This window comes from Prionailurus viverrinus, chromosome A1 (genome assembly GCF_022837055.1).
Source record: "Prionailurus viverrinus isolate Anna chromosome A1, UM_Priviv_1.0, whole genome shotgun sequence".
NCBI lineage: Eukaryota > Metazoa > Chordata > Mammalia > Carnivora > Felidae > Prionailurus > Prionailurus viverrinus.
Genome location: NC_062561.1, coordinates 87819339 through 87831957, shown reverse-complemented (window position 1 = coordinate 87831957; position 12619 = coordinate 87819339). Strand labels below are relative to the sequence as shown.

Below are 12619 nucleotides of genomic sequence, written 5' to 3'. Positions count from 1 at the left end.
TTATATATATATATATATATATATATATATATATATAATCACAGCATATGTAAATAGAGTAAAATCTATCTTTTCCTTTCTAATTCTGATGCCTTCTATTTATTTTTGTTGCCTGCTTGTTCTGACTAGGATTTTGAGTATTAGGTGAATAAGAATGCAAAGAGTGGGCACTCTTTTCTTGTCCCTGATCACAGTGGAAAGGGTTTCAATTTTTCACCATTGACTATGATGTTAGCTATGGGCTTGATATATATAGACTTTATTATGTTGTGATACATTTCTTATATGCCTAATTTGGCAAAAGTTTTTTAATCTTGAATGGATGTTGAATTTTGTTAAATGTTTTTTCTTCTATTGAGAAAATCAAATTGTCTCTCATTTTATTGCTCTAATTTATCACATTTATTGATTTGCATATGTGAAACCATCCTGTCATCCCAGGGATAAATTCCACTTGACTTGGTGAATAATACTTTACATGTGCTGCTGAATTCAGTTTACTATTATTTTGTTGAGAATTTTTGCATCTAAATTCATGAAGAATATTGGCTTGTGGTTTTCTTGTAGTATCCTATGTAGTTTGGTATCAGGGTAATACTAGCGTCAAAAATGAGTTTCTCTGATTGGGAAAGTTTGAGAAGGATTGCTGCTAATTCTTTAAATGATGACAAAATTCATCAATGCAACTATCTGGTCCTAAACCTTTTTTTGTTGGGAATTTTTTGATTACTATTTCAATCTCCTTAGTAGTAGCTGATCTGTTCAGATTTTCTATTTCTTCTTGGTTCAGTTTTGGTAAGTTGGATGTTTCAAGAATTTTTCCATTTCTTCTAAGTTGTCCAGTTTATTGGGTATAGTTTTTCATAGTAGCCTCTAATGCTCCTTTATATTTCTGTGGTGTCAGTTGTAATGTCTCCTCTTTCAATTATAATGCTGTTGATTTGGGTTCTCTCATTTTTTCTTGGTTTGTCTAGCTAAAGGTTTATCAATTTTGTTTATCTTTTCAAAGAACCAACTCTTGTTTTGTTCATCTTTTTTTATTGTTTTCCTGTTTTCTATTTTTTTTTATTTCTCTCTAATCTTTTTATTTTATTCCTCTTGGTAACTTTGAAGTTTAATTAAAAAAAATTTTTTTTAACATTTATTTATTATTGAGACACAGAGCATGAGCAGAGGAGGGGTGGAGAGAGGGGAAGGCACACAGAATCTGAAGCAGGCTCCAGACTCTGAGCTGTCAGCACAGAGCCCAATGCGGGGCTTGAACTCACAAACTGTGAGATCATGACCTGAGCCGAAGTCTGTCGCCTAACCAACTGAGCCACCCAGGTACCCCACCTCTTGGTAACTTTGGATTCAGTTTGTTCTTATTCTAGTTCCTTGATATGTGAAGTTAGATTTTTTTAGGATCACTCAATTTTCTTGATATATTCATTTATAGCTAAAAACTTTTGGAATAGAACAGATTTTGCCATATTTTGTAAGTTTTGGTATATTGTGTTTCCATTTTTGTTTTTCTTGTTTTGTTTTTCTTTCTTCTTTTTTTTTTAAATTTCTCCAGCAAATTTTTTAAACCTGTTGGCTGTTCAGGAGAGTGTTATTTGATTTCCTTGTATTCTTGGATTTTCAGTTGTTCTCCTGTTATTGATTTGTACTTTCATACCATTGTGGTCAGAAAAGATACTTGGCATTATTTCAGTCTTTTTGAATTTGCTAAGACTTGTTTTGTGGCCCAACATATGATCTATTTTAGAAAATGCTCTGTGTACATGTGAAAAGAATGTGTATTCTGCTGTAGTTGGTGTGAATGTTCCAACCACAATCTATTGTCTTCCAGCAGTATAGGCTACTAGTCCAAGATCCCAATGTTGGCAGAGTTTGTTCCTCCTAGGGCTGTGATGAAGAATAAATTTCATACATCTCTTTCAGTTTCTGCTGGTTTGCTGGCAATGTTCCACATCCTGGGCCTACAAATGCATCACCTCTTAGCTTTCATCTCTACATGGTATTGTCTCTGTGTTGGTGTGTGTCTTTGTATCCAAATTTCCCTGTTATAGATATAGAAGGTACCAGTCAGGTTGAAATAGGGCTCACTTTCTTGACTTCTTCTTAACCAACTGTATCTTCAATGACCCTATTTTAAAATAAGGTCACATTCTGAGGTACTGGGGTTCAGACTCCAGCATATAAGGTTTTGGGGAACATAATTCAACCATATTACTATCTGTCAAAACCAGAATCATAATATGAATGCTTTCTTATTATTTCTTCTCAAATTTATCAGGGATTTATTGCCATGCTGGTATATACAGATCTATAGATTTGGGCATAATATTACATAATATTCATTATAGTGATTTATTTAAGTTCTTATTGAATAGTGAACCTTTGGATGAATTTTTCCCTTTTTACTATTACAAGTAACTATGAAAAACATATTTGTTTTTTAAAATTTTTTAAAATATGTTTTCAATTTATTTTTGAGAGAGAGAGAGACAGAGCATGAGCAGGGGAAGGGCAGAGAGGGAGGGAGACACATAATCTGAAGCAGGCTCCAAGCTCTGAGCTGTCAGCATAGAGGCCCCCACGGGGCCCAAACACACAAACTGAGACACGACCTGAGCCAAAGTCGGATGCTTCACTGACTTAGCCACCCAGGCGTCCCTGAAAAAAATACTTGTTTATATAACTTTATGTATGTGTAGATATTTCTTTTGCGATGGATACCTATACGTGTAATTAATGAGGAACACTTGTAGGCATTTTATATTTTGTTAGGCATAGCCAAATATCTTGAACTTTAGAACTTTATCTCTGGTTGCATTTTGCACCCCCTACCCCCAATATTACACAACTGCCACAAGGTAAGCATTTGCAAAATTCTTTAATTTTTATTACTTACTCCCCACCCTCATCCCTTTGTCACCTGCCTTTCCTTTCTTTACTGCCTTGTTGAACAGTGGCACTTTCCAGAGGCTGATCAGCCAATAAACAGAGGAAAATCCTCAATTTTCTTTACTTTCAGTTCCTTCTACCTTCTTTTTTCTTTTGACAAACACCAGAGGAGTTTTCTAAAATACAGATTTGATAATATTGAGTCATTTATTTAAAACAAACACAAAAGCAAAAACCTCCAAAGTTTGTGTTTCTTTGCATGGTACACGAAACTATCTGTGACCAGCTCTAGATCACTGTTTCTGCCCTTTCACCTAACACACCGTTCACTCCATTTTGAGTCATATTGAATTCGTTTTTAGTTTTAGGAACCTGGCCTCTTTCACCCTTCCTCCTCTTGCTTACTGCCTTCCTTTTGCCTGTATGCAAAATACCCTCCCACCCTCACAGTCCATCTAAGAAGCTTCTTCTTATTCTTCAAGTAATTTCCCTGTTACTCAGCTTTTCCATTTAAAAATAAGGATAAAAACAATACCTGCATCTTGGTTTTGTAGTAATTCAATGTGATAATCCTGTTTAAAGTCATTGTCTTGGCAAAACATATAGTAAACCCTCAATAAATGTTAAATTTACTTCAATATTTTTTGGAACACATATTTATAACCTAAGGCATATCATTAGTAAATAAATAAAAAAAAAAGACAGGAACACCTGGGTGGTTCAGTTGGTTGAGTGTCAGACTTCGGCTCAGGTCATGATCTCATAGTTTGTGGGTTTGAGCCCTGAATCAGGCTCTGTGCTGACAGCCCAGAGCCTGGAGCTTGCTTCGGATTCTGTGTCTCCATCTCTCTCTGCACTTCCCCCACTTACACTTTGTCTCTCTCTCTTTCTGTGAAAAATAAATGTTTTTAAAAAAATTTTAAAAACCCAATAATTTAACAATATAGTACATGGTAAAATATCTGTGCCCAGTGAATATAGAACTTAGTTGAATGGATTGCTTGATACCAAGATGTACATACAAAGTTGGTTACATCTGTTGAATCAAGTGGATTGGTTGGTAGAATTGGGTGTTCAATTGACTAAACATTTTATTATGCACTCCACGTACCCATCACTCAGTCTCAATGTTACCAATATTATCAATGTTTTGACAATTCATATGTGACTCATTCTCAACAAAATCATCCTGTGCTTGTAACTGTTGTCACTTCATGGTGCACCGCTCCTCAAACATCTGTTTCATATCTTTTCTAATCCTTTTCTGGGGAGGATGGCAAAGCTTGCCATTTTGTAACTTTCAAATGGTCTTTCCTTTCTTTTTGGATGACTATCTTCAGTCTTCTGGAATGTTGTTCATCTTTTCCAGTGTCTTAGTCTGGTCAGGCTACTGTAACAAAAATACCATTTTCTGGGTGACTCAAACAACAAACATTTATGTTCAAAGTTCTGGATCCTGGAAGCCCAAGATCAAGGTGCTTGTAGATCATCTGATTTCTGGTAAGAGCTCTCTTCCTGGCTTTCAGACAGCCACCTTCCTGGTGTGTCCTCACATGGCAGTAGAGGCATGGGAACTCTCTGGGGTCTGTTTTACAAAGGTGCTAATCCCATCATGAAGACTATACCCTCAAGACCTATTTACCCCTTATAGGCCATACTTTCTAATACTATCACATTGAGGATTAAGATTTCAACATATGATTCTGAGATGACACAAACATTCAGTTCAGAACAGCCAATAATCCTGCAAATCCCTTGTACATGTTAAATAGAGTCCATCTGATAAAATTATTCTTAACTGGCCATTCTTAACTCAATAGAAGCCCCTCAGAACTTGCCTTTTGTTTGTTTGTTTGTTTTGTTTTGTTTTGTTTTGTTTTTACTCCTCCTTTGGGCTTCATTCCTTTCTTTGTCTTGCTTATTCTATTTTTTAAATTATGATTCATCCTTGACTGGGAAAACAAGTACTTCTGTTTTCTTTTGATCACCTGCTCATGCTACTTTATATGTTTCTATTTTTCCTGATTCTAAGACATCTTGGAGCTTAAAGGCATGTCATTGTTAAGGATTGTGGAAGGAAAGAATATGATTGCATGAGATGTTCTTAAGTCAAGGTTTTGTTGAGGCCCTAACATATGTGGCTTTCTGTATACTGTATACCACCCTCTGAGCTTCTATGCTGGAGTGATGTAGCTCTCTACTTCAAAGCCCTCATGCTTCTGTTGGTGATAGAATATGTTCAACTTGACCCAAGTGTAGTACACCAAAAATCTTAATCCCACTGAGTGTAATGCAAATTTAGAGCTTTATTCTCTGAGAGACTCCTTCCAAGGCAGAAGCAAGAAGAATATGGACATAAGGGGCAACAGAGGTGAGATGGCACTAGAAGGCTTAAGTCTAGGTCCCCCATCCACTGAACGCTTGCTCTTTGACCCTAAGAGAAACATATGCTTTGATAAACCTAAGATTTCTGATCTGTAACAGATACATAATAGTTACTGCGGCACTGCTAACTTGCTCAGTTAATGTGAGAGTCAAATAAGGCAAGTCTGTGCAATGTGGTAGGAATTATCAGTGACAGACAACCTGGGATGTATTTCTTGAAGATGTGGTGGTAGGGACCATGCATGGCAGAGGGAATATGCATAAGAAGGAAGAAGGATGTGGAAGGAATCTGGATTAATTTGCTTTTGCTCTGTCTCTTCTACTGATCCCAGCCAAGCATCTGCTGAGACTATTATTTGTCTCTTTTATGTGGCCAGAGACAAGGAGTCATGTGCTCCTCAGATTGTATCCAAGATGCTGGCTCCTCATCTTGAAGTTGAAGGATGTAGCTTTTTAGATAAGAAGAGGTTCCTCTGGTTAGATAGCTGTGCAATGTTCAAGGAAGTCTGAACACTGATGACTCTTTTCCTTGTTCCTTCTCCAGGTTGATGAATTCTGGACTTACATCAGGTTGCTGTCCAGCTCTGTCTTCAGTGCTCAGCACTAACCAGAAACTCACACACCTTTACCTAAGGGGCAATGCTCTTGGAGACACGGGGGTGAAGCTACTCTGTGAGGGCCTCTTGCACCCCAGCTGCAAGCTTCAGATATTGGAGTAAGTCCCTTAGCTTTTTTTTTTTTAATTTTTGCTTATTTATTTTTGAGTGAGAGAAAGGCAGAAAGAGAGGGAGAGAAAGGATCACAAGCAGGCTTTGCACTGCCAGTGCAGCTTGAACTCCCAATGTGGGACTTGAACTCACACACTGTGAGATCATGACCTGAGCTGAAACAAAGGGCGGCTTAAGCAACTGAGCCACCCAGGTGCCCCAGTCCCTTAGCTTATTACAATGATGTGGATGCATGTTGGCTAAGGTGTGTATGTGTGTGTGTGTGTGGGGGGGTAATGATAGAATGATTTGTACCTGAGAAGTAATGACGTTCTCCTAAGGTTTGGCTTGTTACAGGATCATGCACCTGGGAAGAATTCTACTTCTCAGTGCTGTAAAGGTAAATACTGGATTTGGATTTGTGGATTTCACCACAAAAGAATAGAAAGATATGACACTTGTGTTTTAGGGAAATTTAGGGAGAGGCATAGAATTGGGGAAAAATCAATTCACAAACTACTATTCCTAATTTGATCTGCACAATCCAGTAGACTGGGAAAAAATACTATCATCTGAAAAGGAAAGAAGAATAACCACAGGCACAGAGGATTATTCTAAGTTTGTTAATCCTGTGCTTTTTGTGCATTTGAAACATTTCAGGCTGAGATCTGGGGCACCTGCTGGGATGGCTAAGGGGACATTTTCTTTAAATCATCCTGTTTCTTGCAGATTGGACAACTGTAGTCTCACCTCACACTGTTGCTGGGACCTTTCCACACTTCTGACCTCCAACCAGAGCCTGCGGGACCTGAGCCTAGGCAACAATGACCTTGGTGATCTGGGGGTCATGCTACTCTGTGAGGTGCTGAGGCAGCAGGGCTGCCTCCTGAAACGCCTGAAGTAAGTGTGCTCTTCAGAGATTCACGTGGTGGGGTTCAGAGTACAAAGGACAGGTTGACCAGTTATCAAAACCTGGGAGGGCTTCATTTGTACTCAGACTGAGGTTTTTTTTTTATAAGCCATGTGAGTCATGAACCACATATTTAACTTCATCCAGACTTTATGCAGACATTAACTTTGAAAATCAAGTTTCAGTTCAGTGTGAAAAGAGTTTCCATTCATTTTCCTGAAAGAAACCCAAGCCCCAATGAAAGTTGCCAAATAGAATTACATGGCTATGCAAGGGACTGGACTTTGCAGAACTGGAGGAGTCCATGGTTCACTGTAATTGCCAAGGTCTTTGCACAGTGGGGTGTTGTAGGTCTTGTTTCTGAAGACTTCCAAATGGAAAGAGAGTTTCAGAATCAGCAAGATTGGAAATTCCACAGACGTCAGTTCATCTGCATTGTGTTGGGTTTCCTTATTAGTAATATCACTCATTACCTCTTGAGTAAGAACTCCCTAGTGAGTCTCCTACCTTGGTCGGTCAGGACAATCACAGTCTCCACTGAAGACATTTCCCTCACTTTGCTTTAGAGGCAACACCCTGGATTTTCTTCTACTTCATGAGCTGTTTCTGCTCAGTCTCCTTTGCGGATTCTCTTTATCAACCTGACCTGCACATGCTGCATCCCCAGGATGCAATCATTGAGCTAATTTTTCTTCTCTAAACTCTATCTTGTGTTTGCATCATCTAGTCTTCTGGCTTTATCGTATATGTCCTGTGTCACCCAATTTATATCTGCATGAATTCCATGTCCAAACGCTAGTCTGACTTTCCATTTGTCTAATAAACCTAAACTTTACATGTCCAAATTCAAACCTGCATTATACCCCCACCCCATCTAACACCTGCTTCTTTCCCATCTCCACCAACGCTTACTCATTGTGAATTGCTCAGGCCAAAAAAGAAATCCTGTGTCACCTTTGACACCTTTTTCTTATGCACATGTCCAACGTGTTGGCATGTCCTAATAGCTCTTCTTTCATAACATACCTGCTTGTTGATCTCTTCTTGCCAACTTCATGACTTGTACCCTGGTTCAAGCCATTGTCCCTTCTTATCTGGATTGTTCTGGTGGCATTCTGCCAGGCTCCTCTGCATGTAGTATTCTTACTATGGCAGATGGAGGGTGCAACTAAAATATGAGTCAGGGGCACCTGGGTGGCTCAGTCAGTTAAGCATCTGACTCTTGATTTTGGCCCAGGTCATGATCTCATGGTTTGTGGGATCAAGCCCCACCTCAGGCTCTGTGCTGACAGTGTGGAACCTGCTTGGGATTCTCTCTCCCTCCCTCTCTCTGCACCTCCCTTGCTTGCTTGCTCTCTTTCTCTGTCTATAAACAAACAAACATTAAAAAAATGAATCAGTGATCATATCATTCCTACCAACATGCTCTAGTGACTTCCTATCACATTTCAAGATCCACAAACTCATGGTATTGTGTAAGGCCTCATGTGATCTGGCTCCTGTTGCTTCTGCAATTCATCTTCTCCTAATACTTGTTCTTTGTGCTCCACTGATATCTTTGCAGTTTTGCAAAAATACTGTCACCTTTTCATGTGCTGTTTCTTCTGCCTAGAACACTCTCCCCTTTGATATCCACATGTCTTGTTTCCATGTATCCTTAAATTCTCTGCCTAAAGGTCTTCTACGTGTCTGTCTCTGACCATCCTAATGAAAAGAACAGATCAGCATATCCTTCTTGTTTTTGCCTTTTTTTTCTTATTTTCCTCTGTAGTATTAATCAGCAGCATACATACACGCTATATCATTTCAGCAGAATACTTACGTGCTATATCATTTTCTTTTTCATTTATTATCTATAGCTTACCAAGTAATATAAATTCTATATTATAACAAGGACTTCTGTTCTTGTTCATGACCTCAAGGCTAAGAACCAACTGGAATGCAAGTTTGAATAAACAGAAGTTTGGATCAGCATTGCATCCTTATGCAGACACAGTGGAGCATGTTTACTGAAGGAAAGCCAACATTCTCAGAGCTAAGATAAATAGAGGGACAAAGTGTAGGATATGTCAGGATGAAGCCAGGGACATTACTGTATGTGGAGTCCTGACCCACCCCAGAAGGACACTCTGGAGGTAAGGGACAAGCTTCAAATAGGCTGAAAAGCCCATGGATCCAATCAACCTATCTCATTAGCTCAGGCTGCCTTAAACAAACAGGCATTTATTTCTCACAGTTTTAGAATACGGAAAATCTAAGATCACAGTGCCAAGTAATTCCACTTCTAGTGAGAGCTTTCTTCTAAGCTTACAGAGGGCTGCCTTCTTCCTGTGTCCTTATATGGCAGAAAGAGAGCAAGGCAGGGACAGGGAGACAGAGTGTGTGCATCTTTTATCATAAAGGCAGTGATACCATCATGAGGGCCCATCCCCATGACCTTATCTAACCCTAATTATATCCCAACGGCCCTATTTCCAAATACCATCACATTGAGAATTAGGGCTTCCGTGTATGAATTTTGGAGAAATACAAACATTGAGTTCATAACACAACCAAATCAAGGTTGTTAGACATGATGCAGGACAAATGGTATGATTTCTTAGCTAAGTTGCAAGGGAAACTTACAAAAATAAAAAGGGGGAAGAATGTATCAAAGAACACTTTAGAGGCTGCAATGTGTGAGCTTCATATGGCTCCTGATTCAATGAACATAATATAAAAGTGTATCAGTCAGTTGAGGAAATTTAAACACTGATTGGACATATGTTGATAATAAGAAATTATTGTTAACGTCAAAAAAAATTTTTTTAAGTTTATTTACTTTGAGAGAGAAAGAGAGAGCTTGAGCCAGGGAGGGGCAGAGAGAGGGTGAGAATCCCAAGCAGGCTCCACACTGTCAACACAGAGCCTGACACGGGGCTCAAACTCATGAACTGTGAGATCCTGACCTGAGCCAAAATCAAGAGTTGGGTGCTTAACCCACTGAGACACCCAATTGTTAACTTTTTACAGTGTGAAAATGGCATTGTTGTTGTGTTTTAAAAAGGCTTCATTTAGTGTCACATAGTTAAATATTTATAGATGTATGAAATGCTGTGTTTGTAATATCCATTGATGTGAGGAGTAGGGGGGCAATAGATAAAAAAAGATTGGCCATGAGTTATTAATTGTCAAATCTGGGTAATAGGGATATGGGGATCCCTTATACTATTTTCTCTAAATTTACATATGTTGAAACATTTCCAAACTTGAAGGTTAAAAATATAACAGAAACAACATTTGGCATGAGGTGTAGCATCAGAGACCTTAGAAGTGTGTTAGGTTAAGGGAAGTAAGGAGATGAGATTTATTAGGCAAAAACAAAAAAACAAACAAAAAACAAAACAAAACAAAACAACTCTGAGAGTGTTCTTTGAAGAGTAGAACCCAAGGCTCTCTTTTGCTTTTTACAGGTTGTGTGGAATGTATTTCAATTATGATACAAAATGTGCATTAGAAATACTTCAAGAAGAAAAGCCTGAGTTGACCATTGTCTTTGAGCCTTCTTGGTAGCAGTTGAAGCTGGCCGCCAGATGCCAGCATTTTGGCTCCCTGCTGTCCCAGTGTAGACAAGTGGGAGGGAGCACTCCTCCATCCAGGGTTAAGACCATCACTCCATGATTCTTCTGATCCAGTGTGGGATAGCGAAACCTTGCTGATGGTGCCTTTGTGTCGAGAATATGAGCATCTCCTGTACCCCTGGCTTGAAGACACCAAGACAATGAAGTCATCCAAATGATGTGGTTCTCATTGTAGAAACTTAGTCGAAGAAGATGTTCCTCTTGGTGACCTCATATGACTAACTCATTTAAGAAAGCACTTTTTCTCTTTTTACTCTCTCTAAATCTCTTTTCCCTCATATCTTTTTTCACTCCTCTTTGCTCTGTTTACTTTTACCCATATCATCACTCTTACATTATTTCCCTTTACTGAGGGTAACAGAAAAAGTAAACTGTGTATTATGTTGCAATTTTGTGGCAGCAACTTATTTATTTAAAATTTTTGTAACAGGTATATTTTCTAATAAAATAATTCATGTTTATTTTACCTGGTGAAATTTCAAAAAATATAAAACCTTTTGTATTTATTGATTTAAATGCTCTCTTTTCCTTAATTAAAGGTACCTAGAAATCTCTCTACTTTAAAGATAAGTTAAATTGCTTTATGCATTTAAAAAATCTCTTTACCAAATGGTTCAGTTGTAATGCATGGGGAAAAAAATCACCTTGCTCTCATTCTGATGGTTGAAATTTCAGCTCTGGTAGGATAGGAAGTTGAAAATCATATACAGGACAGTATTAGAGTAGATGGAGCCTGTACTCCTAAATAGAAGTATTGTGTAGAAAATACATTTTGCCTTCAATAGTAAGAGCTTATCTTGGATTTATCTCAGGAGCAGTTCATCTGCCACTCTTTGCATAGCATTAAATCATTAATAAATATTGACTAATTGCTTCTCTACACATGGGGCAACTCTTGAACCACACGGAATTGTTCAGGATGGAAACATTGCTTCATCTGTCAAATGAACGATCCAGACTTTGCTACTCAAACTATGGCCTATGGACTGTTGATATAAGGAGCTTACACAAGAATGTAAATCAATCCCATTCCTAAGTATGCTTTTTAGATAAGGTGACTTTTTTTTTTCTTGGTAAGACTGTCTCAATAAAGAAAGAAGTATATGATTTATATTCTGTTAGAAACTTTTTTTTCTTTTTCTTTTTTGCCTAGGACCAGCCCTTTTTAGTAACTCTGGTCTAGATTTTTGTTTTTGCATCTGGGTGAAGTGAACTATTACAGACTGTCTCCCTGCTAGAGACGTCTTGACACACAGGGTAAAATGTAATTAAAGCACAGTTAAGCTTGAAAGAGGAAAAAAAAATGGGCACGAGGAACTTAAAACTGAGGAATTTACCCCTCAATGACCCAGAGGAAGATCTGAATTAATACACATTCCACAATAGGACTATTAATTTGGAAATATCCATGAGGCTTTCCACACCAGCAGAACTAAAAAATAAGTAAAGCTGCTGGATAGAAGATCAATCTATAAACATCAACAGCATGCGATTGGAAAAAAAAATCATTCTCAACCATCTTAGTAAAGATTGGATCAGGTATGAAGCAGCAATGCATACTAAAATCTAAAGAGAAGTTTAAATCAGAGCAGGATACTTCTGTAGTCTGAGAGTTATTTCTCCTCAGTTGGCTAATCAATTACTAAAGAAGAATAGTAACTTTATAAAGAACAGGAACTAGATAGTACCCTGACCACCTAAAAAAAAAGATCGATGGGTGCAAATGGATGTCTGCTTTTGGGTGAGATAACTTGAGAAGGAAATATTGTCACTTGTGTGTAATTCTGGCTGAGAATGCATACCCAGAATCTAATTATCAGGAAATACCAGATCAACTCCAAATGAGGAAGTTCTATTAAAAAGGAGAGTGCTATCATCATTATTATTATTATTATTTATTGTTATTATTTTTAAGACAGTGAGTGGGGGAGGAGAGGCAGAGGGAGAGAGAGAGAATCTCAAATAGGCTCCACACTGACCATGGAGCTCAATGTGGGTCTTCACCCCATGACCCTGGGATCATGACCTGACCTGAAATCACTCAGATGACTGAATAACCCAGTCTTCCCTTCACCGTGGTTTAGATTTGTATTTCCCTGATGATG

At 38.2% G+C, this 12619-nt stretch overlaps 1 protein-coding gene across 4 annotated transcripts in view; it reads left to right on the top strand.

Moving 5' to 3' along the window:
- NLRP3 (NLR family pyrin domain containing 3) overlaps nt 1-10938 on the top strand; it is a 65479-nt gene extending 54541 nt beyond the window's left edge. For all 4 annotated transcript variants that reach the window (XM_047861147.1, XM_047861137.1, XM_047861133.1 and 1 more), the window contains 3 exons: nt 5822-5992; nt 6714-6884; nt 10347-10938. In XM_047861147.1, coding sequence (XP_047717103.1) covers nt 5822-5992; nt 6714-6884; nt 10347-10446 — 442 coding nt within the window. In that variant the 3' untranslated portion in view covers nt 10447-10938. The remainder of the gene's footprint in view (nt 1-5821; nt 5993-6713; nt 6885-10346) is intronic.
- The last annotated feature ends 1681 nt before the right edge of the window (nt 10939-12619 follow it).